At 46.0% G+C, this 23419-nt stretch overlaps 1 protein-coding gene across 3 annotated transcripts in view; it reads right to left on the bottom strand.

Moving 5' to 3' along the window:
* LOC135055087 (L-threonine ammonia-lyase-like) overlaps positions 1-23419 on the bottom strand; it is a 139845-nt gene that overhangs the window by 10217 nt on the left and 106209 nt on the right. For all 3 annotated transcript variants that reach the window (XM_063958731.1, XM_063958732.1, XM_063958730.1), the window contains 5 exons: positions 16337-16433; positions 11316-11391; positions 7984-8109; positions 6646-6813; positions 1906-1963 (listed from right to left, as the gene is read on the bottom strand). In XM_063958731.1, the coding sequence (XP_063814801.1) occupies positions 1906-1963; positions 6646-6813; positions 7984-8109; positions 11316-11391; positions 16337-16433 (525 nt within the window). The remainder of the gene's footprint in view (positions 1-1905; positions 1964-6645; positions 6814-7983; positions 8110-11315; positions 11392-16336; positions 16434-23419) is intronic.

Here is a 23419-nt window from a genome sequence, read left to right as displayed (position 1 = left end):
AGCCTGTTGGTGCCTCGGATCAAGATCCTACACTACACCCATTCTCCAGACTTGTGGAGCCCAGTGTACCCCGCAGTAGAAATGTGTGTACAGGTGTGGAGGTATGGCACACCAGTGGAATGTTCTGACACAATAAACAGCCCAACAGCAGTGGATGGTTTATTGAAGAGAAGTGTTGTATAGCTGTTCTCACTGTGATACACTGGCTATGGAATGGAGTGAAGCTTTTGTGTAACAGGATTGATTACAGTCACCAGTGACTGTATGATTCAAGTGGTAGTGATGAGGGATGCTGGAACAGCTATAATTGCAGGCAAAACGACAGGTCTCCCACTAAACACTCTTACACAGTGGCAAGATGGCACAGCACATGTGCAGTACCATACCTCCCAACATGACCCTCACCAGGAGGGACAGAATTCTCTGCTGTTGGACTTCCCTCTTAATTTATGATTGCCATCACCTGTGGTGAAACACCTTTTTTTATCCATTAACCTGTTCAAAACAGGTTCCCGGCAATCTTAACTAAAGACAAAAGTCCAGAAACAGAGCATTTTGTTCCCCTGGGAGGTATGCAGTACTAGCTTCAGTGGCCATCTTGGTAAGGGAATGAAACTTCCCCTCAGGAACCAATATGGAGTCTATGGGACTAATCAGTGGTGTCCTTACTCTTCTTGATAGTTGCTTCCCATGTTTTCCTTTCTATACTCTTCCACTGGCTCTCTCTCTTAAGATTTCAGTTTTGTAATTTGTATGACTGTGTTTCATTGGTTTACTAAAACATGGTGAAACAAAATGGTTTCCCTCTTACTATAGGCTAACAGTGCAGCAGACTTATGTCCTCAAATATTTTGTAAATACAGGTCTCCAAAAATCTTAAGGTAGCCTATTATACAATAAAATGAAAGTTGTTCATGACCTCACTCTGCAGTCTGAAAATACACATTGCATCACATACACATTGTATCATGGTCTGAGATAGTGCGACTAAGGCGGGGTACACACTAGCAAAAAAAAAAAGAAAAATTGGCTAACTGCCATCACGCCAGTAGAGCAGCCGATTAGGTAAGCCATACACACTCACCAATCGGCATTCCAATACATCGGGCCAGACATCACAACTTGGCAAACATTTAAATTTGCTCACCCAGCTGTGATGTCAGCATCGGCTGTTCCTGCAGATAGTGTATGTGTGGTCGCAGGTTGCCCATACACACATGCAGGTGCACTGATATATCTTTCAGATATATCAGCATCAGCTGTGCTGCAGGGCTGATCTGATATGTCTGTTAACGACTTGACAGACATATAGCATCGGCCGTGGAGCACAGCCGATGAACAATATATCTACAGATATATTGGTCAATCATTCTGTGTGTACGGCCGGTCCGCCAACCGCCCTTACATTTGCTGCACAAACCGGTGTGGTGATTGACAGCGCAACTGGGTGGGTGAATGTAAATGCCCACCTAGTTGTGACATGCGGATCAGGCAGTGTGTATGCAGAACACAGATATATCTTCAGATCAACTGCTCTGCAGACATATCTATAGGTGTGTACACAGCTTTAGATTTAGGTGGGGTGTGTCCAAACTGAAATGCAAATTGAAGTGTAAAAATAAAGCTTCCCAGCATTTGTGGGCTACATGCAAAAGCAGCCAGTATTTACCCTGCACACATAAAAATAAATAAATGTATTTGGACCCCATTGCAATGTAGTTTATTTTAGTTACAATGTTGTTGTTTTTTTTTGTTATTTTATTTTGTTGCCTTGCTCACAATTTAGAATCAGCAGCTGATATTCTGTGTGATCTTTGTATGTTTGATTTCCATTAGGTTAACTATGTATACAGTATATACATATCAAACATTCACATGCTAAGAAAGGATGACAGCATAGCCTACCTCTAAGGTGAACAGGTCATTGCTCAGAAATATATTTTCTTTCTGCATATCCAGCACCCTGAAATACAGAAATCCTTTAATAAGAAACTTAAAGAAGGTTTTATCTATTCATTATATCCCATTAAAAAGAATGACACAAGCTCTTGGGTCATTCTACTGCAAACAATTGGAGATTGCAGCTGAAAACAGCCAGCACATTTTTTGTTTAGTATCCACATGAGCAGTCTTGCCTTGTTGGCAGCTGTACCCACCACTGGCAGTTCAGCACAGGCTGTACCAAACGAGGAAGTAATACTTATTGCCTGGTAAACTAAAGGGCCCTATGCACTGAGAGATTTGAGCTATTTGCACGATGAAGGATATGAGCGATGAATGATTTTTCAGGTAGTTTATAGTAACGATTTTGAGCATACACACTGAACGATTTGAGAATATTGCACATTGCATACAACGATATCGTCCAAATTGGCTTGCAATGCTAAACAATGATAAACCAACGATGAACGACTCGGGGGATGTGCATCGTTCATCTACGGTGCCTCCACACTAAACGATATATCGTTCAGTTTTGACCAATGTTGTCCATATTGTTCTTAAATATCTACCAGTGTGTAGGCCCTTTACATATCTTGTGCATTTTCTAAATAGATTTTAAAATATACAAAATGGTTTAAAAAAAAAAAAACGGAAAAAAATAGCACAATAACGATGCTTCCAGGTTCTTATGTCTCTATATAAACTGCTCATAGATATAAAATAGTGCAAATGCTATATTGAAGGTGACGGACCTTTAACATACAGTCCCTATGGAGCCAGATCACCACATCCGTTTTGTGATGGAACAAAGTACTCAGACTGTGGTAACTGAGGTTCAGCTATCCAATGCCTTAATCTCTACAAGCGGAAATGCTGTGGTACTGTATGTGCCCATCATGTCTTTTAATCCCATGTTCCCCAGACATTCACCATTCCTGCTGGGAGGTGGAGTCCAGCGGCCATTTATAAGGGTTAAGTCTGCCTGGAAACCTGCACCCCAGAAGCAAGACACATGAGCTCCTTAGTTTTTCCATGTACATTTGTTTAACTGTTTCAATGAAAACTTGTATTTAGTGACCATATAATGGAAAGGGCTTAATGTGCATTGGAGCAGAAATCAGGGGCATATTAAGAGAGGAGGGGGCCTGTATGCAGTCTCCCTCTGAGCCCCCTCCTCTCTAGCCAGCAGCACAGAGACTCTGGGCACTAGGGATTCTAGGAAATTCTAGCGCTGACCCATAGTCTAGTGCACATGCGCAGGTCTGTGTTTAAATAGCGTGGTGGCCATTTTCCCTGTGATTTTCCTACTGCTCATGAGCAAAACATTTATGATTTCTGCAACGCTGCTACTGCTGCCGACGGGGAACTCCGTCAGCAGCAGTAAAAACAAAAATGGGTGCATGGTGTGCAGTGTGGCCCCCTGGACCCAGATTCCCATGTGCACCGCACACAATGCACCCATTATAGATACACCACTGTCACAAATCAAATTGGTCAGTGTGAGCTAGCTTTGTAGTTTTGTTGCTCCCAGTAGCATTTAAGACGCATATTTTGAGTGAGAAAGATGCTCGGCGCTGCCGACGTGCCCGGGATCTGACCACAGTATAAAAGGACACATCTGTAGTGTGGGATAATGGGATATAGAGGACTCTCATGGGGCATAACTAAAGATGGCTAAACCCTATAGCAAAACTGTGATGGGCCCCTCTATACCATCATAACGCCATAGTCCCCGCTGCGTCTGCTTCATCCCCTTGTCAGTGTCCAGTAGGTCTGTGTTACATATACAGTCATTTTATGTGCATGTTTTGTAAAATGATAACTGTCTAAATTAATTTGTTATTAGGCTATATTAAGGGTTGGACTCAGTGTAACATCATAATCATCGGAAGCACCATCAGAACATGCACCAGCCACATACTAGATGCAGAATCTCCATCAAAGTATGGTTTCCGATGTACATGATTAAGAGTCCTGCGACATGCTCAATGACACTCCCATAAGAAGGAATATATCTATGTGTCTGCAAAGTCACTTCTCATGGGACACATGCACCATTTTTTAGGGATGCGCAGTACGAAAAAAATCCTCAACTGAATGAACATCAGCATTGCTTCCGACATCGAATGACCTCTTAAGTTTGCAAACTGCCAGACCACACAAAATGTACTGCTATGGCTATAGGGGGTCATTCCAACCCGATCGCTTGCTGCAGTTTATTGGAGCGCAGCGTTCAAATCGGAACTGCGCATGCGCTGGTGCCGTAGTGCACCGGCGCATGCCCGGCCATCGTTCCCTACCGATCGCCTCTGCCTGATTGACAGGCAGAGGCGGTCGCTGGGCGGGAGGGGGCGGCATGACGGCATTCGGCCGCCGTTTTGGGGGTGTGATCCGGCCAACGCAGGCGAGGCCGGACCGTGCGGGGAGCGGGACACAGTGGCTACGTGACGTCACACGCAGCTGCTGCGACCAGGGGCAGTGACGAGTAACTCCCGGCCAGCCGCTGTGCGATGCTTTTGTACTAGTGCGGGGGAAGGCCAGACAGACATGCAGGGCGGGCTAGCCCTGTGCTGGGCATTCTCCCACATGTTTGGGAACATGATCGTAGCTGTGCTAAATTTAGCACAGCTATGTCAGCTACGTACAACTCGGAATGACCCCCATAGTTAGGAGTTTTCAGTCACGGAAAAGGCCATAAGCTTTATCTGGAATTTTCCCAGTGAAAAACTCCAAGTGTATTTGCCTTGCACCCTGGTCTGAGCAGCCAGGGCTCATTGGTGCCAGTCTGACCAATGAAATCAACACACTGTAAGTATGCTTCCTATTGGCTGGGCTCTTCCTAGGGACCAGCCTCCTTATTAGATGAACAGCATGGATCATCCCAATGCTGCTCTTCCCCTCCTCGATAAGGGCCCCGAGCAGACTTCTCCTCTGCATGCGACAGGAGTGTAGTGCTTAGATGCCCTTTGTATTTTTCTGTACTAATGGGATGCTCAATGTACTGAGTGGAGGCCATTAGTATTAACTTAGTTTATGACTGCCACTAGGATGCTCAATGTTCTTTATTCCATCTGGGATGCTCAGTGTATTTTATGGCAGTCACTGGGATTCTCAATGTAGTCTATGAAAATCACTGTGATGCTATCTATATTCAATATCTCACTAGTTTGCTATCTGTGTTGTATGGTGGTTACTGGGAGGTTCAAGGTACTGCACAGTGGTCACTGGGATGCTCAATGTACTGTATGGCTGCTATCAGGATGTTCAATGTATTTTATGGAAGTCATTGTGATGCATGTACTGTGTGATGGTCATTGGGATACTCTGTGTATTTTATTGTGGTCACTAGGATACTTTATGGCAGTCATCGGGATGCCCTTTGTTTTGAGTGTGTGTCACCGATATGTTTTCTTTTTTGTATAGTGGTCACTGGGATGCTCTCTGTACTGTATTGTGTTCAAAGATACACTCTCTGTGCTACCTGGGATGCTTATGTACTGTAGGACAGACCAAAAGTCTTTGCACCAGTGTGTTCTAGCCAAGTGCAGGATGAAGCCTAGGCTGGGCTGCAGCCATAGCAGGCTGTAAGATTTGTGAGCAACCTGGGGTTCCAATCAGGAGAAGTGCCTCCACACTGCATGGTTTCGTCAAAACTGTCTTCTGTTATTTATGTGTCCCTCTATGCATGTGCTACTTAGTGCAACAGTAATGTGCTGTAATGTCTTTACATAGTATTTGAATGTAATTTATTATACTTTTATTGTCACATGTGGCTTTCAAGCGAATGAATTGCCACATAGATAACAATATCCGGGCTATGGCAGGAAAGCCTGATGGAGTACAGTTGCGGTCTATGGGAATGATTATCACTCTCACCCATGACAGACGCAGAATTTTATCCTCTAATCATTGTATATCTCTAACAGGTGCAACATTTACTCATGAGTAAAAGGGCCTGACCCACCCTGTTACCAGAACAATGTATGGCCAGGTGTCAAGAAGAAATCACTGGAAATACTGTATAGAGTGTGTGCAGAAGACAGCAAATATACTGTTATATTGTGCATAGATGTGGTCACCGACCGTATTAACAAGGGGTAGAGATCCCCGCCCCCAAAAAATGCCACACTGGCTCCCCTCATTTCTTAAGATGCCTCTGCCCTGGCCCTGAAGCAATTATAACAAGCTGTATCAAGTATTTGTAGAAGAGATGACATAGTCTACATTAATACTATAAATTAGGTGATGCCACGGTATGTAGGGCGATGGATATATTATATGTACTTTACTGAGTAATTTCTAGGCCTATGCCCCGTAAATATTACCATATATAGAAAATGATTAATTGATAAAAGGCTCCAAACTGTATGATTTTTGACACTCAGGGTCAGATTAAATTACACGCAAGCTGCCACTGACAGCTCGTGGTACCCACATAAACACAATTACAGTATCTGATCTCTGCTTGCACCACCATTGGCTGCAAGCAGAAATCAGCTAGAGAGACACATTCCACACAGCGGCCAGAAGTAGTTCCGGCAGCAGCTTGTGAGTGAATGAATCGTCTTCTTCACTTCTTCAGGTATATGCAATTGTAACCTTTTATATAACTTCTACATGACAACACTTGAGAATTGTCCTTTGTTCTGGACAGGAAAAAAGATGCAATTATTAATTGTTAAGAAAAGTAACTTTGCTGATCACCTGACTTCTTCCCGACCAATAGCCTCCAAGAGTTTTGTGATTTCCCCAGAAAAATCTGGCAGCACAATGGAGAATTTGCAGACTCTATGATCCAGAACCAGAGCTTTGTCCAGGCAGTGACGCAGTAATGGCAGCGGCAGGTTCGCACTGCACACCACCACCGCTACCCTGCAAGACAAAGGTGACAGCTTATCTCAACTCCGATCAGACTAACAACGTATAAACACAAAAGTGATACTGCCACCAATAACATAAAGAACAGCAATATGTCACAATTTCAAGTAACCCAATTTATTCAACACTGAAGTAAAAGAAACTGTAAGTTACAAAATCTGTACATTGATTATCAGAACAATAATGGCTATTTGGAATTATTACTTTAATTGCCATCTATTTATAGAACAGTCTATAATCAGATATTATGCTTTGGAACATAAAGTGTTTTATACCTATTACAATTTTACTCTTTTGCTATATGTTTTAGCTAGAAGCTTGCATGTGATCCAGCTACTCAGCGGTGGCATTGAAGGTCAGATCTGTCACTCTGGTGCTCCAACCAGATAACTGGATTCATTGCCATATTACTCTAATTCACCTTGACTGGTCATACAACTCCCTATATACATGCCTGTTTAAGGGAATTTTCAGGATGACCGAGGATGCTGAGCGCTTTATCTATATATATCTATTTGTCAAAGCACATTCCAGACAATGGGCGGTATCCTAAAAGCCGCGGTAAATTAGCGCTGCTAAAGGCCTGCCTGGGGCTATCCTATAAGCTCCGAGGCGCGGCATATCAGGGATTTTGCTTTGCCTGCCAAATCCCAGGAAACAGCCCCGTTTTCAAGTGAAAATGGGACTGTTTCTCACGAAAACACACAGGTTTCACTGAAGCTGTGTATTTTTGGGAGAAAGAACATTTTTTTATGGGCAATCTAATAGAAGAGCCTGTAAAATTAATAATCAGTGAAAAATCGTGGAAAACTAAGTTTTACCGCGGCTAATAGGATACTACCCATAGAATCCAGGCCCCCAAAAGACCTAAAAATGCAATGGACACATCAAAGCTAATCTACTCTGAGATAAAGTATAAAAATCAAAATGCAAGAAATATTTATTTATGCCTAGCTCGAAAGGGGTGGGGGGTAATATCCCAAGTCCCGGAAAACAAATAATGACCGTATGCAAGCCCAGCCGAGGGTTGTTGTAGTAGTAGCCGAGGCACTCCAATACCCTGTAGTAAAGTCATGTTTCCCACTGTAAGCTGCAGGACACTAAACAAACGTGTGACATCACAGAAACACTAGCGTGACCCCTTTTATACCATAGGTGTAATACCTTTTCCCTTTCAGGTCTGGTAATGCCCCGGATATTAGAGCAGCGAGTCCCATTGAACCTTCTGCATCCGCTGTGACCCTCTCGCACTCTAGAAGCCTCAGCATTGACAGCAGCACATCTTCCTCCCTGGTGTGAGACACACAACTATTCAGACAGAGTGGCTTTGACATGTGTTTCCCATTCATACATCACTTAGCAGGAGAAGAGGGTAACTTAGATCACTGGCAAAACAATGATGGAATGTAGAGGACACTGGAGGAAAGAGCTGTCCCCAGACTCTCATCAGGAAAGTGTGCACTCAGGGGTGTATCTAGGGGTCCGAGCGCCCCTGGCAAATTAAGGGGCTGGCACCCCCCCCTACACACATTTGGAATAAGGTGTGAGTATTGGAAAAGGGGCATGGTCTTGTGGGGGAAGGGTGTGGACACAATAGTACTTCCAATTCAAATTATGCCACAAAGTAGTGTCCCTTATTCGCATAACACCACACAGTAGTGTCTCGTATTCATGTTACACTATCCCTAACCCTAACCCACTTTTCCCGCAGCCTGACCTTAATCCGCCCCCCACCAAAAGCCTCTTCAGTGGTGCCTAACCCTAACCAACCATTCCTAATCTCCCTCCCTGCAGCCTAACCCTCCCACCCTCGCAGCCTAACCCTATCCCTAACCCTCCCATGCGGCTTGCCAGTGGAGACTTTGGCACCAACTCGATCCAGATTTTGGCATTCTGCATCGCTATCTACGTTGGGATGCCAGCATTCCGAGCAGTTTCGGGATGCAGGCATCCGCTTTCCAACCGCCGGGATGCCAAACGCCGGCATCTTGACTGCATCCCGAATGAAATGCTAATGAGCTGCTGTGAGATGAGCCTGAAATGGACCCAGCCATTAACCAAACACCATTAGTTGGATGGTAGAAGTGCTTCCTCTTAGGAAAAACATCAGGGGGCCATCACTTCCAAGATAAAAATGATCAATTATACAATTAACTGATATACATTTCCTTGAACCTGGCCTTGAAATAGGTAAGATATGTATTTTCTTTATTACACTCAACAAGTTAAAGTTTTCGCTTACTTACTACTTACATCTAACATGCATGAAAATCGTGTAGTTTTCCAGGTACTACAGTCCCTTCTCCCAAACACTGGCACTTTATTATTATCTTCAACAACAAATAGATCTATAGCACTGTCATAGGCGTGCGCAGAGACTGACTGACGGGTGCCGCTCCGGACTCCCCCCGCCCCCCCTCCACGGCATTATAGTGTTCTCTCACCTCCCACGCCTATGAGCACTGTGCTATATAACAATTGCTGTGTACCTGGTGAGAGTCTGTTACTGCCAGCGCGGCGCCAGTGTCCGTCAGCACCGCACTGCACTAGTGATCAGACTCAAAATAAACTACAGTTCCCAGCAACCCTTGCTGCCGGGAGCTCCCAGCAACAAAGGCTGCTAGCAGCTGTAGTTTATTTTGAGTCTGATTACAAGTGCGGTGCTGCCGGACACCGGCGCCGCGCTGGCAGTAACAGACTCTCACCAGGTACAGTCTGACAGTACTACTTTTCTACCCTTTGGCCGCGGGTGGCACAGCCAGGCGGCGCCCCCTCCTTGCCTGGTGCCCCTGGCGAGTGCCATCCTGGCCAATGGGTAGATACACCCCTGTGTGCACTATATTCCCATGTACCTGCCAGGGGGAGATTTACTGAAACCGCACTGGTCATTCATCAAGAGTCTCTTGTTATTCAATAATATATACTATAAATAAATGTGAGCAAAGTATTAATACACTAGATTTAGCAGAGTAAAATCATAGAATGATCAATACGACTATACGGTTTGATTATAGGTAAAACTATGGTCCACTTAGTCTCCACCCACACCATTCCTGTTTGCTTCATACATGCAGCAATATCAATGCCGATTAATTGGCCCAATACTGCATGTTAGTAGTAATCTGTCATCACACTTGGCCCCCCATGTTTGTGTTCAAATCGAACATTGACCCTGACTTATTGCTCGTAAGTGGAGCAGCAGGATCAGCCCATGTGTGAGTTACTTGGATGAGTAATCTTATCTATTTATTAGAAGTTATATATATAGCGCACACATATTCACAGCGCTTGACAGAGAATACTTTGGCCATTTACATCAGTTCCTGCCCCAGTGTAGCTTACAATCTATATTCCCTACCACATGTACATGTACACACATTTGCGCTATGCTTTATTTTGCTTTAAGTCGATGTACCTACCAGTATATTTTTGGAGTGTGGGAGGAAACCGGAGTACCTGGAGGAACCCACGCAAGAGCGGGGAGAATATACAAACTGCACACAGTTAGGGCCATGGTAGGAATTGATCCCATGACCTCAGTGCTGTGAGGCAGTAATGCTAACCATTACACCATCCATGCTGCTAGCACCATCTGTACTGCCCAAATCTTAAATGTTATAGTGTCATGTGTCAGAGTCCCTTCTAAAATGTTTTTGTTAGATCCTCTGAGGAGGAGATGTACTGAACCTTGGAGAGAGATAAAGTGGAGAGAGAAAAAGGGACAGGCAATCAGCTCCTAACTGCCATGTTACTGTTTGAAAAATGACAGGAGTTGATTGGTTAGTAGTTGATCTGTCATCACTTTACTTTCCAAGGCTTAGTACATCTGCCCCTGAAAGTGGTCTGACTTTATACATGCATTTTCAATATAAGATCTGAAGCTAGACATGTATTATACTGTAATTGTACAGTGTAGTCAGTTGATCGTGTTTCATTTCTAAATATCACTTAAATGTAACGTTTTAGATAAAATAAATAAATAAATAATAAATAAATAAATAAATGTACTATGTGCACTCTGGGCCAGCCAAAATGCTCTTGGAACCCTAGGTCCTCTCAATCTTAGGCCACCCCCTCCGACACTGCACTGCCCTTCCTCCAACTTCCTATTTTGTGTGGAGCTAATGAGGCCATCCTTGCTCCTGAGGTCCTGTCAGATTGTAAGAAGCTGCTGGCCTGTGCTCCACCGCGTCAGGCCAGCTCTCATTGTGGACCCCGTGGAGAAAAGAAAAATATTGAATAAGTGACATTTTGCCATTCATTCAGTGTTTTAGGTGTCCTCTAAACCTTAGTCCATATCTTCACTTAGAAGTAGCTGTGTGTGCATTGGCAAAATGTATGCTTGTATGTGTTGGAATAAAAGTAACACATGACAACACATAATACCATTACAATAATAGTGTAATCAGAGTCAACACGTGCTGATCACATGATTTTTTTTTGTCTACAGAGTTTTCGCAAGGGCACAGTATGAGTGTAAGAGCAATATTACTCACCTCACTGATATGACCTGGTCTATAAGCTTCTTGGTCAACTTTAATGTATTGGCACCAAAAGAAGGCCCACCCAGCTCTACAAATATGGCAGAAAAAGAAAAACATCAGTTTTATGTTTTTCAATTAACAACATACAAACTAAACAAGACTAAATCTATAAAAACAAAATCGTAACAAAAATGGACTTGCTTAGTTTTGATTGAGCATAGCAGCAATGCTCTCAAGAGTGACTTTCCATCTATTACATTAGGAAAATTTTGGAGGACCCAAGATGCTTTTCCAGTGGTGAGTTAAGATTAACATAGCCTGTGAGTGGTGCTATTGACTGACCACCCACTAAAACACCCAGAAGTCTTTGTTATGCATTCAATACCACTTTTAGTCTGTACCAGTGGTTCTCAAACTGTGTGCCGTGGCACCCTGGACCTAATGATGACATACCTAAAGATGACATATAAACTTAAACTAATGATGACATATAAACACAGTTTACTTCATTTAATATTTCTTTCTAAAATTTTCAATAAGAAACTTTTTGCCTAGGAGTGCCGTGAAAAAAATTATGATACCCTAGGGTGCCGTGATTCAGAAAAGTTAGGGAAACCACTGGTCTATACACCAAGTTTAAAAAATAATTGCACTAAACAGCTAACCTCATTCCCAGTTCATTGTAACATATTCCAAAACCCTCAGACTAAGCTCACTTTGGGCTCTGTTTATCGTCAGTAGTCACAGTGGCAGTTATGAAGAATGCACTGCGGGGGTTATTCAGAGGTGGTAACAGTTGTTGCCAATATAGCAAAAACTGCTACGGATATAATCGCATGCTGGGGGCCGCCCACCACAGGGCAAGGTTGCCCAGCATATGTAGCGTCACCCAGCGATGCGATCACAATTCAATTGCGATCGCATAAACCTCTAAACAGAGGTCACCCCGATCGCAGGAAACGTAGGCAATGTCATCTGGTTGCCCTGAAAACGGCCTTGACACACCTGTGTTTCCCGCACCACTCCCCCGCAACGGCGCCCCCGACCGCCCACTGCATTTCAGACACTATGCTATGGCATCCTTCCGGGATGTGATCACATAGTGAAAGCCCACGCATGCACAATACGATCACGGCATATGCGCAGACATCTGTCTGCGATTATAGCAACATTACTTACAACAATCAATCTCTGTTCCTATAGTAAGTTGAGATTTTCTCTCTTACAGGCAGCCTAATGAGATGCAATGGTAACCCTTTTTCTAGTGAAAACACTGGAGAAAGGGGATATCACTACTTGACAAATTAGACCCGTTTATCTAATGTGATAGCTATTTTTTACCCATTTATCTGTTGTGTGCAAGGGCCTTCAGTACTGAGGCCAACCCTAAAAAGGTATAAACATAAAGCTTGCAAAATAAAATAAAGCTTAAAAGTATGAAAACCGTATACAGTACATTTGTGTAAAAGAGCAAGCACTGCCATCCTATGATTGGATAATTTAATTTAGTCAGAGGAGCCTAAAAGAAGCCAATTTTCAAGGCCAGAAACTGCAATTATGTCAATGTTTCTATTATTTTAAATATAAAATATACTCAAACATAAAAAATAATTATTATAACAGAGGATACATTTAAAATGATTGAGGAACAGGAAAAAATGAAACAGATGCAGCAATGATGTCTGTATTCTACATTTATGTCACAATAAGATATAATCTAAAATGAGTTTTACTTATAACAACATGTTTCTGCGGTGTGTGGTTCATTGGGTCAACCCTAACTAGGTCGACCACTGTTGATCGACAGTGATTAGATCAACACCTGAAATAGGTCGACATGGTCATGAAGTCGACACGGAAAAGGTAGACCTTAGTTTTTTCATATTTTTTTGGGTGTAGTTTTCTTCGTAAAGTGACCGGGAACCCCAATTAGTACATTGTGGATTGCAGGCAATCGCAGGTCTCTCTGGGTCTAAGAGGCAGATGTGTCTTCCACTGTGACGCTCTAACACAGTGGAAACCAAGATCGCCCTGCACATGCTCAGTAGAGATCTCAGTGGACATCTTGGGGTAGGGCATGAAGCCTCTTTGAAGAGTGGGCACTACCCTTGCAACAACATTTACATGCACATGCGTGGACAGACGTCCATGCATGCGCAGTTGCTGTGTCTGGTGGTCTGAACCATGAAGTAAAGTGATTGTATGAGCAATGGGCAGTGGTCTGCAGACATAATACACATACAGTCATATATATTCCGGATGTGAGTGGCACTGGTGTATGTATGATTTACAATTTCTTCACTCATTTTACATACAGATATTTGCATTTTTCCTAATTCTGTGTGGATTCTTTATGTACCCACTGACAATGCCATTTAATTGTTACAAGAATTAACACACATACATATGCATTTTATTAGAAAGATATTATCCTATAGATAGTAAGATTGCGACAGGGGCGGAAGTCTCGGAGGCAACAGAGTCTATTGCCGCCGGGCTTCAGCCCTGAAGGGGGCACCTGGCTCCTTCATTGTCACCTTGTCTATGTAGTGTCGGAAAGGCACCCTCTGGTACGGAGGGCTTTTCCATCAGAGTGGCGCAATACCTTCAGTCAGACTCCACATCAGTCTAAATTACCGTGCTGCGCTGACAGCCTGGTGGGTCCTTCCTGTTAGAGGAGTTGCCGAGCCGAGCTCTGAGCATCATCATCGCAGTGCTTCTCCTGGACACAGTGCTTTGGGGGTCGCAGATGTCACGTAACATCTGACTGCCACACTGAGGAGTTGGATGTGCCAAGGAGTCGGCTGTTCAGAGAGAAGAGCTGTGCGGCTGTCTGTGTGTGGACGGAAGTGAGAGCAGTAGCAGCAGCTGCATCAAACGGGGGGGTAGGTGAGTAGGTGACTATGTGCTTGGGGGGGCGGATGTCTATATGTGCTGCGGAGGGGGGGTTTGATGAGCGGGTGACTATATGTGCTGCAAGGGGGGAGGTGAGTGGGTGACTATATGTGCTGCAAGGGGGGAGGTGAGCGGGTGACTATATGTGCTACAGGGGGGTAGGTGAGCGAGTGACTATATGTGCTGCAGGGGGGGAGGTGAGTGGGTGACTATATGTGCTGCAGTGGGGGAGGTGAGCAGGTGACTATATGTGCTGCAAGGAGGGAGGTGGGCGGCTGACTATATGTGCTGCATGTGGGTAGGTGATCGGGTGACTATATGTGCTGCAGGGGGAGAGGTGAGCGGGTGACTATGTGCTGTAGGGGGCGGGTGACTGTCTATGTTCTGCGCAGGGGAGGTGAGCGGGTGGCTGTATGTGCTGCGGGGGGAGGTGAGCAGGTGACTGTGGGGAAGGTCAGTGGATGACTGTATGTGCTGTGGGGAGGGGGAGTGAGCGGGTGTCTATGTGCTGTGGGGGGTCTATGTGACCATGTACTGCAGGGAGATCAGCAGGTGACTGCATGTGCTGCAGTTGGGGGTGAGCAGGTGTCTGTAGGTGCTGCGGGGGGGGGGGGGGGGGAATAAGGTGAATGTATGTGCTGCAGTGTAATGAAAATAAGGTTACACTACTGTGTGGCGTACTTTGAATTGGGGGTACTGTTGTGTGGCTACCCCCCTTCACGATGAGACCACACCTTTTTTAGGTGCTGTCCCTATTTAGCATGTGGCGGTGGGAGCACCAACATCTATCTTGCCTCCGGGATACTGGGATGAAGTTACGCCACTGGATTGCGAGCAGGGCCTTCCTACCTCTATGTCTGGCTGTTTTTACCCAGTTTTGTTCTATTACTGTTGTTCTAACTGTAAAGCATAACGGAATATGCTGCGGTATATAAGAAACTGTTAATAAATACATAATAAATATTATTGTGTCTAAATCATTGTGCAAGTTACACACATACCAAAACAGATGTGTGCTTTGCCTTTGAGACTTTGTCTCACAATTTAGCACCATTACATATGTAATATACAGTTACAGTGACATGTAAATGGGCAACTTAGCACCTTACACGTGGTATATCATCCTATGCAGCAAATCTGTGCCCATAGATATTCCTTTGGAATATTAGCCCACTAAGGCAAATAGGGTTACTTTGATTTACTTCCACCCTAGGTATAGACTCTACAGATTGCGCTCTGTTTGCCAGGATGCCAGTGGTCATGTGACCAATGCCAGAATCCTGACACCACTTAGGAGACTGGCGCCGGAACACCGACAGCCCACATCCCGAAGATGAGTATCGGGGTTAGGCACTAGGGGGGTGGTTAGCCATAGCCACCACCCCCTTAGGGTTAGCCGTAGAAGACACTCCCGAAGGGTTAGCCATAGATGCCACACCTGGAAGGTTAAGGTAGGGGACGGGGGCAGAGCCGAATTCTTTCCCTGTCCGGTGTCTGAATCATCATTGTCGGGTAGGGTGAGCGCCCCAACTAACATGGTACTTTTCTCTATTTACATACTATTTTACTCTCATGGGTGCACCTCCAATGTTGAATTGTCTTACCTGCATCCGGTACTAATATTTATACATTTTGGATAAGACCTACACCCTTACATTAATCCTTCCTATGCTTCAGATAATCCCCTTTACGCCATCCCCTTAGGACTCCCCACCGAATCTACCCCTATTCTCCGTCCTACGCAACGGACGACTCCCCTATAAATGGAGGAAATATACAGCTACACAGTGATCCCACAGTTCCACTATGCCACCAACACTCAATAGATATAGCTCCTTCTGCCACCACTGGGGGGGTGGAACTGTGGCCTAGAGAGAATCAAAATTTCCACCTGTCTTGTTAGATTAAAAATTCTAGCAACTCTAAATATTAGGTTACTGATAAAAACCCAGTAATTCTAGAATGGGTTTATTCTCATTATTACTCCCCTTTATAAAAACCATTATTATGTGGCTGTTTATGCTGAGATACTGTACACTGGAAGTCTTCTATAAATATATATGAATGCAGTCAATAAAACAGATAAGTAGGTAGAATGCATTTTCAAAAACCAGGGTGTAGTGCGACACTATACTTACCTCCATATAAGGGGTGAATGAGACAGTCATGTTCTGTCACACAGAGGCCAGTTTTCAAAGCCTGTTGTACAATGGGGAATGTCTCAGTCTCCACACCCTGAAAAACAGAACAAGCTGTGCAGACAGTGTCAGGGGAAATGGCTGAACTTCCTGTCAGAGGTAAAATGCTAACATTCAGCCTTGGGGGATAGCACTAACTGACCTAAGATGCAGACATTCATTGTACAAGCCAGGACCATCCCTCTACTGTCTAAACCTGTGAGAGTGATTTCTTTCCCTGCCATATAGGGGTATATGCAATTGCGGTCGAATTCCCGAAATTGTCGAAAAACTGGACTTTTTCGCCCAAAAAAAAAATTCGACAATGCAATTCAGTACTTTCCGTCAAAAAAACGGACTTTCAAAATTCGACTTTTTTAAATTCGACATTTGTCAATCTCGACATTTCTGCAATGGTACAAATGCGGCAATTCGACAAAAGTATATTCAATTGAAGTTTGGAAATTCGACAACAGTGCTTTTAGACAGTAAATTCGTCATTTTCAATCCGCCACACTTTGGTAGGGGAATCTAATAAAAAAAATTTAAAACATGTTTTTTTTGGTGTTTTTTTTATTGGTAATAGCATATCTATTTATATTAGAAGGGATTAGGTACTTGGTTTGTCTATTTTGGAGGCACAAGTATTATTTATATTTCTCTGACGTCCTAGTGGATGCTGGGGACTCCGTAAGGACCATGGGGAATAGACGGCTCCGCAGGAGACTGGGCACATCTAAAGAAAGATTTAGGACTATCTGGTGTGCACTGGCTCCTCCCCCTATGACCCTCCTCCAAGCCTCAGTTAGATTTCTGTGCCCGGCTGAGCTGGATGCACACTAGGGGCTCTCCTGAGCTCCTAGGAAGAAAGTGTTTGTTAGTTTTTTTATTTTCAGTGAGACCTGCTGGCAACAGGCTCACTGCATCGAGGGACTAAGGGGAGAAGATGCGAACCTACCTAAGTGGTGGTAGCTTGGGCTTCTTAGGCTACTGGACACCATTAGCTCCAGAGGGATCGAACACAGGACCTGACCTCGTCGTCCGTTCCCGGAGCCGCGCCGCCGTCCCCCTTACAGAGCCAGAAGCAAGAAGGTGGTCCGGAAAATCGGCGGCTGAAGACTTCGGTCTTCTCCAAGGTAGCGCACAGCACTGTAGCTGTGCGCCATTGCTCCTCATGCACACCACACACTTCGGTCACTGATGGGTGCAGGGCGCTGGGGGGGGGGGGCGCCCTGAGCAGCAATACTGACACCTTGGCTGGCAAACTGGCACCATATATAGCCCCAGAGGCTTTATAGGTGCTTTTTAACCCCTGCCAGAATCCATAAAAATGCGGGAGAAAGTCTGCGAAAAAGGGGCGGAGCTATCTCCTTCAGCACACTGGCGCCATTTTTCCCTCACAGCTCCGTTGGAGGGAAGCTCCCTGGCTCTCCCCTGCAGTCAATACACTACAGAAAGGGTTAAAAAGAGAGGGGGGGGGGCACAATTTAGGCGCAGTATACAATATATATAGGCAGCTATAAGGGAAAACACTCTTATATGTGATATCCCTGTGATATATAGCGCCCTGGTGTGTGCTGGCATACTCTCCCTCTGTCTCCCCAAAGGGCTTTGTGGGGTCCTGTCCTCTGTCAGAGCATTCCCTGTGTGTGTGCTGTGTGTCGGTACAGCTGTGTCGACATGTATGAGGAGGATAATGATGTGGAGGCGGAGCGAATGCCTGTAAATGTGATGTCACCCCCTGCGGGATCGACACCGGTGTGGTTGGACTTATGGAAGGATTACGTGAAAGTGTCAACTCCTTACACAAAAGGTCGACGACACAGAACAGCCGGCTACTCAGCTTGTGCCTGTTCCAGCGTCTCAAATGTCATGGGGGGCTCTAAAAACGCCCGCTACCTCAGATGGCAGAAACAGATGTCGACACGGATACCGACTCCAGTGTCGACGACGATGAGACTAGTGTACCCTCCAAATAGGTCCACCCGTTACATGATTGAGGCAATGAAAAATGTATTACACATTTATGATAATACCCCAGGTACCACATAAAAGGGTATTATGTTTGGTGAGAGAAAACTACCAGTAGTTTTTTCTGCATCTGAGAAATTAAATGAGGTGTGTGAGGAAGCGTGGTCTTCCCCCGGTAAGAAATTGATAATTTCTAAACGGTAATTGGCAGCGTACCCTTTCCCGCCAGAGGATAGGTCACGTTGGGAAACACCCCATAGGGTAGATACAGCGCTTACACGCTTATCAGAAAAGGTGGCACTACCGTCTCCGGATACGGCCGCCCTGAAGGAACCTGCTGATAAAAAGCAGGGGGTTACCCTAAAAGATATAGTCACACACTCGGGCATAATATTGCGACCAGCCATTGCTTCGGCATGGATGTGCAGTGCTCCCGCTGCGTGGTCAGATTCCCTGTCGGAAAATTACTATGGATAGGGACAATATTTTGCTGACAATAGAGCATATAAAAGACGTGGTCTTATACATGCGTGATGCACAGAGGGATATTTGCCGGCTGGCATCAAAAATAAGCGCTAGGTCCATTGCCGCCAGACGGGGGTTATGGACTCGGCAATGGTCAGGCGATGCCGACTCGAATCGGCACATGGAAGTTTTGCCCTATAAGGGGGTAAAACTGTTTGGGGATGGTCTTTCAGACCTCGTTTCCACAGCTACTGCTGGGAAATCGACTTTTTTGCCACAGGCTACCCCACAACAAAAGAAAGCACCGTATCATCAAGTACAGTCCTTTCGGCCCCAGAAAAGCAAGAGGGCTAGAGGCTCATCCTTTCTGCCGAGAGGCAAAGGTAGAGGAAAAAGCTGCAGCACACAGCTAGTTCCCAAGAGCAGAAGTCCTCCCTGCGTCCGGTAAGTCCACAGCATAACGCTGGGGCTGCTCAGGCGGACCCGGGTACGGTGGGGGCCCGTCTCAGAAATTTCAGCGCCCAGTGTGCTCTCTCACATGGATCCCTGGGTCCTTCAAGTAGTATCTCAGGGGTACAGGCTGGAGTTCGAGACGTTCTTCCCCCCGCCGTTTCCTAAAATCTGCCTTACCGGCACCTCCCTCTGCCAGGGAGGCGGTGTTGGTGTCTATTCAACACTATAATCACAACAAGTGATTGTCAAGGTGCCCCTCCTTCAGCAAGGAAGGGGTTACTATTCCACAATGGTTGTGGTACCGAAACAGAACGGTTCGGTGAGACCCATCTTAAAATTAAAATACTTGAACTTTTATATCAGAAGATTCAAGTTCGAGATGGAATCGCTCAGGGCGGTTATTACGAGCCTGGACGAGGGGGATTACAGGGTCTCCCTGGACATCAAGGATGCGTACCTGCATGTCCCCATTTACCCTCCTCACCAGGAGTACCTCAGATGTGTGGTACAGGACTGTCACTATCAGTTCCAGACGCTGCCGTTGGAGTTGTCCACGGCACCGAAGGTCTTTACCAAGGTAATGGCCGAAATGATGATACTCCTTCGCAAGAAGGAAGTTTTTATTATCCCGTACTTGGACGATCTCCTGATAAAGGCGAGGTCCAAGGAACAGTTGGTAGTGGGGGTAGCACTCTCTCGGGAAGTGCTACAACAGCACGACTGGTTTCTCAATATTCCAAAGTCACAGCTGGTCCCGACAACACGTCTTCTGTTCCTGGGAATGATTCTGGACACAGACCAGAAAAGAGTGTTTCTTCCAGTGGAAGCACACGAGTCCTGAAAAAAAAATGGTAGCTTTGTACGAAGCATAATTCCATTCGGAAGGTTCCACGCAAGGACGTTCCAGTGGGACCTGTGGGACAAATGGTCCGGGTCCCATCTACAGATACAACAGCGGATAACCCTGTCGGCAAGAAACAGGGTGTCGCTGCTGTGGTGGCTGCAGAGGGCTCACCTACTAGAGGGCCGCAGATTCGGAATACAGGACTGGGTCCTGGTGACCACGGAGGCCAGCCTTCGGGGCTGGAGTGCAGTCACACAGGGAAGAAATTTCCAAGGAGATTTCGCTTCACATAATTATTCTGGAGCTAAGGGCCATTTACAATGCCCTAAGCCAAGCAAGGCCCCTGCTTCAGAACCAGCCGGTACTGATCCAATCAGACAACATCACGGCGGTCGCCCATGTAAACAGACAGGGCGGCACAAGAAGCAGGATGGCGATGGCAGAAGCCACAAGGATTCTCCGATGGGCGACCTACACCTGGGAGAATGGGGACTTCTTCCAGAAGTTTTCCAAATGCGGGTAAACCGTTGGGAATGACCACGGGTGGACATGATGGCGTCCCGCCTCAACAAAAAGTTGAAAAGATATTGCGCCAGGTCAAGGGACCCTCAGGCGATCGCTGTGGACGCTCTAGTGACACCGTGGGTGTACCAGTCGGTTTATGTGTTTCCTCCTCTACCTCTCATACCCAGGGTACTGAGAATAATAAGAATGCGAGGAGTGAAAACCACACTCATGGTTCCGGATTGGCCAAGAAGAGCTTGGTACCCGGAACTTCAAGAGATGCGGGCAGAGGACCCTTGGCCTCTGCCGCTCAGACAAGACCTGCTGCAGCAGGGACCCTGTCTGTTCCAAGACTTACCGCGGCTGCGTTTGACGGCATGGCGGTTGAACACCGGATCCTAAAGGAAAAGGATATTCCGGAGGAAGTCATCCCTACCCTGATCAAAGCCAGGAAGGATGTCACCGCAAGACATTATTACCGCATTTGGCGGAAATATGTTGCTTGGTATGAGGCCATGAAGGCCCCGAAGGAGGAATTTCAACTGGGTCGATTCCAACACTTCCTGCAAGCAGGGGTGACGTTGGGCCTCAAATTGGGGTCCATCAAGGTCCAGATTTCGGCTCTGTCGATTTTCTTCCAGAAAGAACTGGCTTCACTGCCTGAAGTTCAGACTTTTGTCAAAGGAGTTCTGCATATTCAGCCTCCTTTTGTGCCCCCAGTGGCACCTTGGGATCTCATTGTGGTTTTGGCATTCCTGAAATCACATTGGTTCGAACCACTTAAGACTGTGGAATTAAAATATCTCACGTGGAAAGTGGTCATAAGATGGATAGGGCAGAATTGAGAACTCGTCCTCAGTTTCTCCCGAAGGTGGTCTCAGCTTTTCACTTGAACCAACCTATTGTGGTGCCTGCGGCTACTAGGGACTTGGAGGATTCCAAGTTGCTGGACGTGGTCATGGCCCTGAAAATGTATGTTTCCAGGACGGCTGGAGTCAGAAAAACTGACTCGCTGTTTATCTTGTATGCACCCAACAAGCTGGGTGCTCCTGCTTCTAAGCAGTCTATTGCGCGCTGGATTTGTAGCACTATTCAGCTGGCGCATTCTGCGGTAGGATTACCGCAGCCTAAATAAAAAAAAGCCCATTCCACAAGGAAGGTGGGCTCATCTTGGGCGGCTGCCCGAGGGGTCTCGGCTTTACAACTTTGCCGAGCAGCTACTTGGTCAGGGGCAAACACGTTTGCTAAATTCTACAAATTTGATTCCCTGGCTGAGGAGGACCTGGAGTTCTCTCATTCGGTGCTGCAGAGTCATCCGCACTCTCCCGCCCGTTTGGGAGCTTTGGTATAATCCCCATGGTCCTTACGGAGTCCCCAGCATCCACTAGGACGTCAGAGAAAATAAGATTTTACTCACCGGTAAATCTATTTCTCGTAGTCCGTAGTGGATGCTGGGCGCCCATCCCAAGTGCGGATTGTCTGCAATACTTGTACATAGTTATTGTTACAAAAATCGGGTTTTGTTGTGAGCCATCTCTTCAGAGGCTCCAATTGTTATCATACTGTTAACCGGGGTTCCTATCACGTGTTATATAGTGTGATTGGTGTGGCTGGTATGAGTCTTACCCGGGATTCAAAATCCTTCCTTATTGTGTCAGCTCTTCCGGGCACAGTTCCTAACTGAGGCTTGGAGGAGGGTCATAGGGGGAGGAGCCAGTGCACACCAGATAGTCCTAAATCTTTCTTTAGATGTGCCCAGTCTCCTGCGGAGCCGTCTATTCCCCATGGTCCTTACGGAGTCCCCAGCATCCACTACGGACTACGAGAAATAGATTTACCGGTGAGTAAAATCTTATTATTTTTAAAAATATTATTATTATTATTTTTTTTAAATGGAATGGTAAAATCCCGGAAAAAAATGGCGTGGGGTCCCCCCTCCAAAGCATAACCAGCCTCGGGCTCTTCGAGCCGGTCCTGGTTCTAAAAATCCGGGGGGAAAATGGACAGGGGATCCCCCGTATTTTTAAAACCAGCACCGGGCTCTGCGCCTGGTGCTGGTGCAAAAAATACGGGGGACAAAAAGAGTAGGGGTCCCCCGTATTTTTTACACCAGCATCGGGCTCCACTAGCTGGACAGATAATGCCACAGCCAGGGGTCACTTTTATACAGCGCCCTGCGGCCGTGGCATTAAATATCCAACTAGTCACCCCTGGCCGGGGTACCCTGGGGGAGTGGAGACCCCTTCAATCAAGGGGTCCCCCCCCCCAGCCACCCAAGGGCCAGGGGTGAAGCCCGAGGCTGTCCCCCCCATCCAAGGGCTGCGGATGGGGGGCTGATAGCCTTGAGAAAATGACAAGAATATTGTTTTTTCCTGTAGTACTACAAGTCCCAGCAAGCCTCCCCCGCAAGCTGGTACTTGGAGAACCACAAGTACCAGCATGCGGGAGAAAAACGGGCCCGCTGGTACCTGTAGTACTACTGGGGAAAAAATACCCAAATAAAAACAGGAGACACACACCTTGAGAGTAAAACTTTATTTCACACCTGCCGACACACATACTTACCTATGTTGACCCGCCGACTGCCACGTCTCCTGATCCGACGATCCGGGGTACCTGTGAATAAAATTATACTCCCCTCAATCCAGTGTCCAGATATAAATCCTCGTACTTGGCAAAAAAAATAAACGAACACCCGACCAAGCCGGACTGAAAGGGGTCCCATGTTTACACATGGGACCCGTTTCCCCGAATGCAGCCCCCCCCCCCCCCCCCCCGTGACTGCTGTCACAGAAAGGTCTCTTAAG

Source organism: Pseudophryne corroboree, chromosome 3, assembly GCF_028390025.1.
Source record: "Pseudophryne corroboree isolate aPseCor3 chromosome 3, aPseCor3.hap2, whole genome shotgun sequence".
Taxonomy (NCBI): Eukaryota; Metazoa; Chordata; class Amphibia; order Anura; family Myobatrachidae; genus Pseudophryne; species Pseudophryne corroboree.
This window is presented reverse-complemented; position numbering and strand designations above follow the sequence as displayed.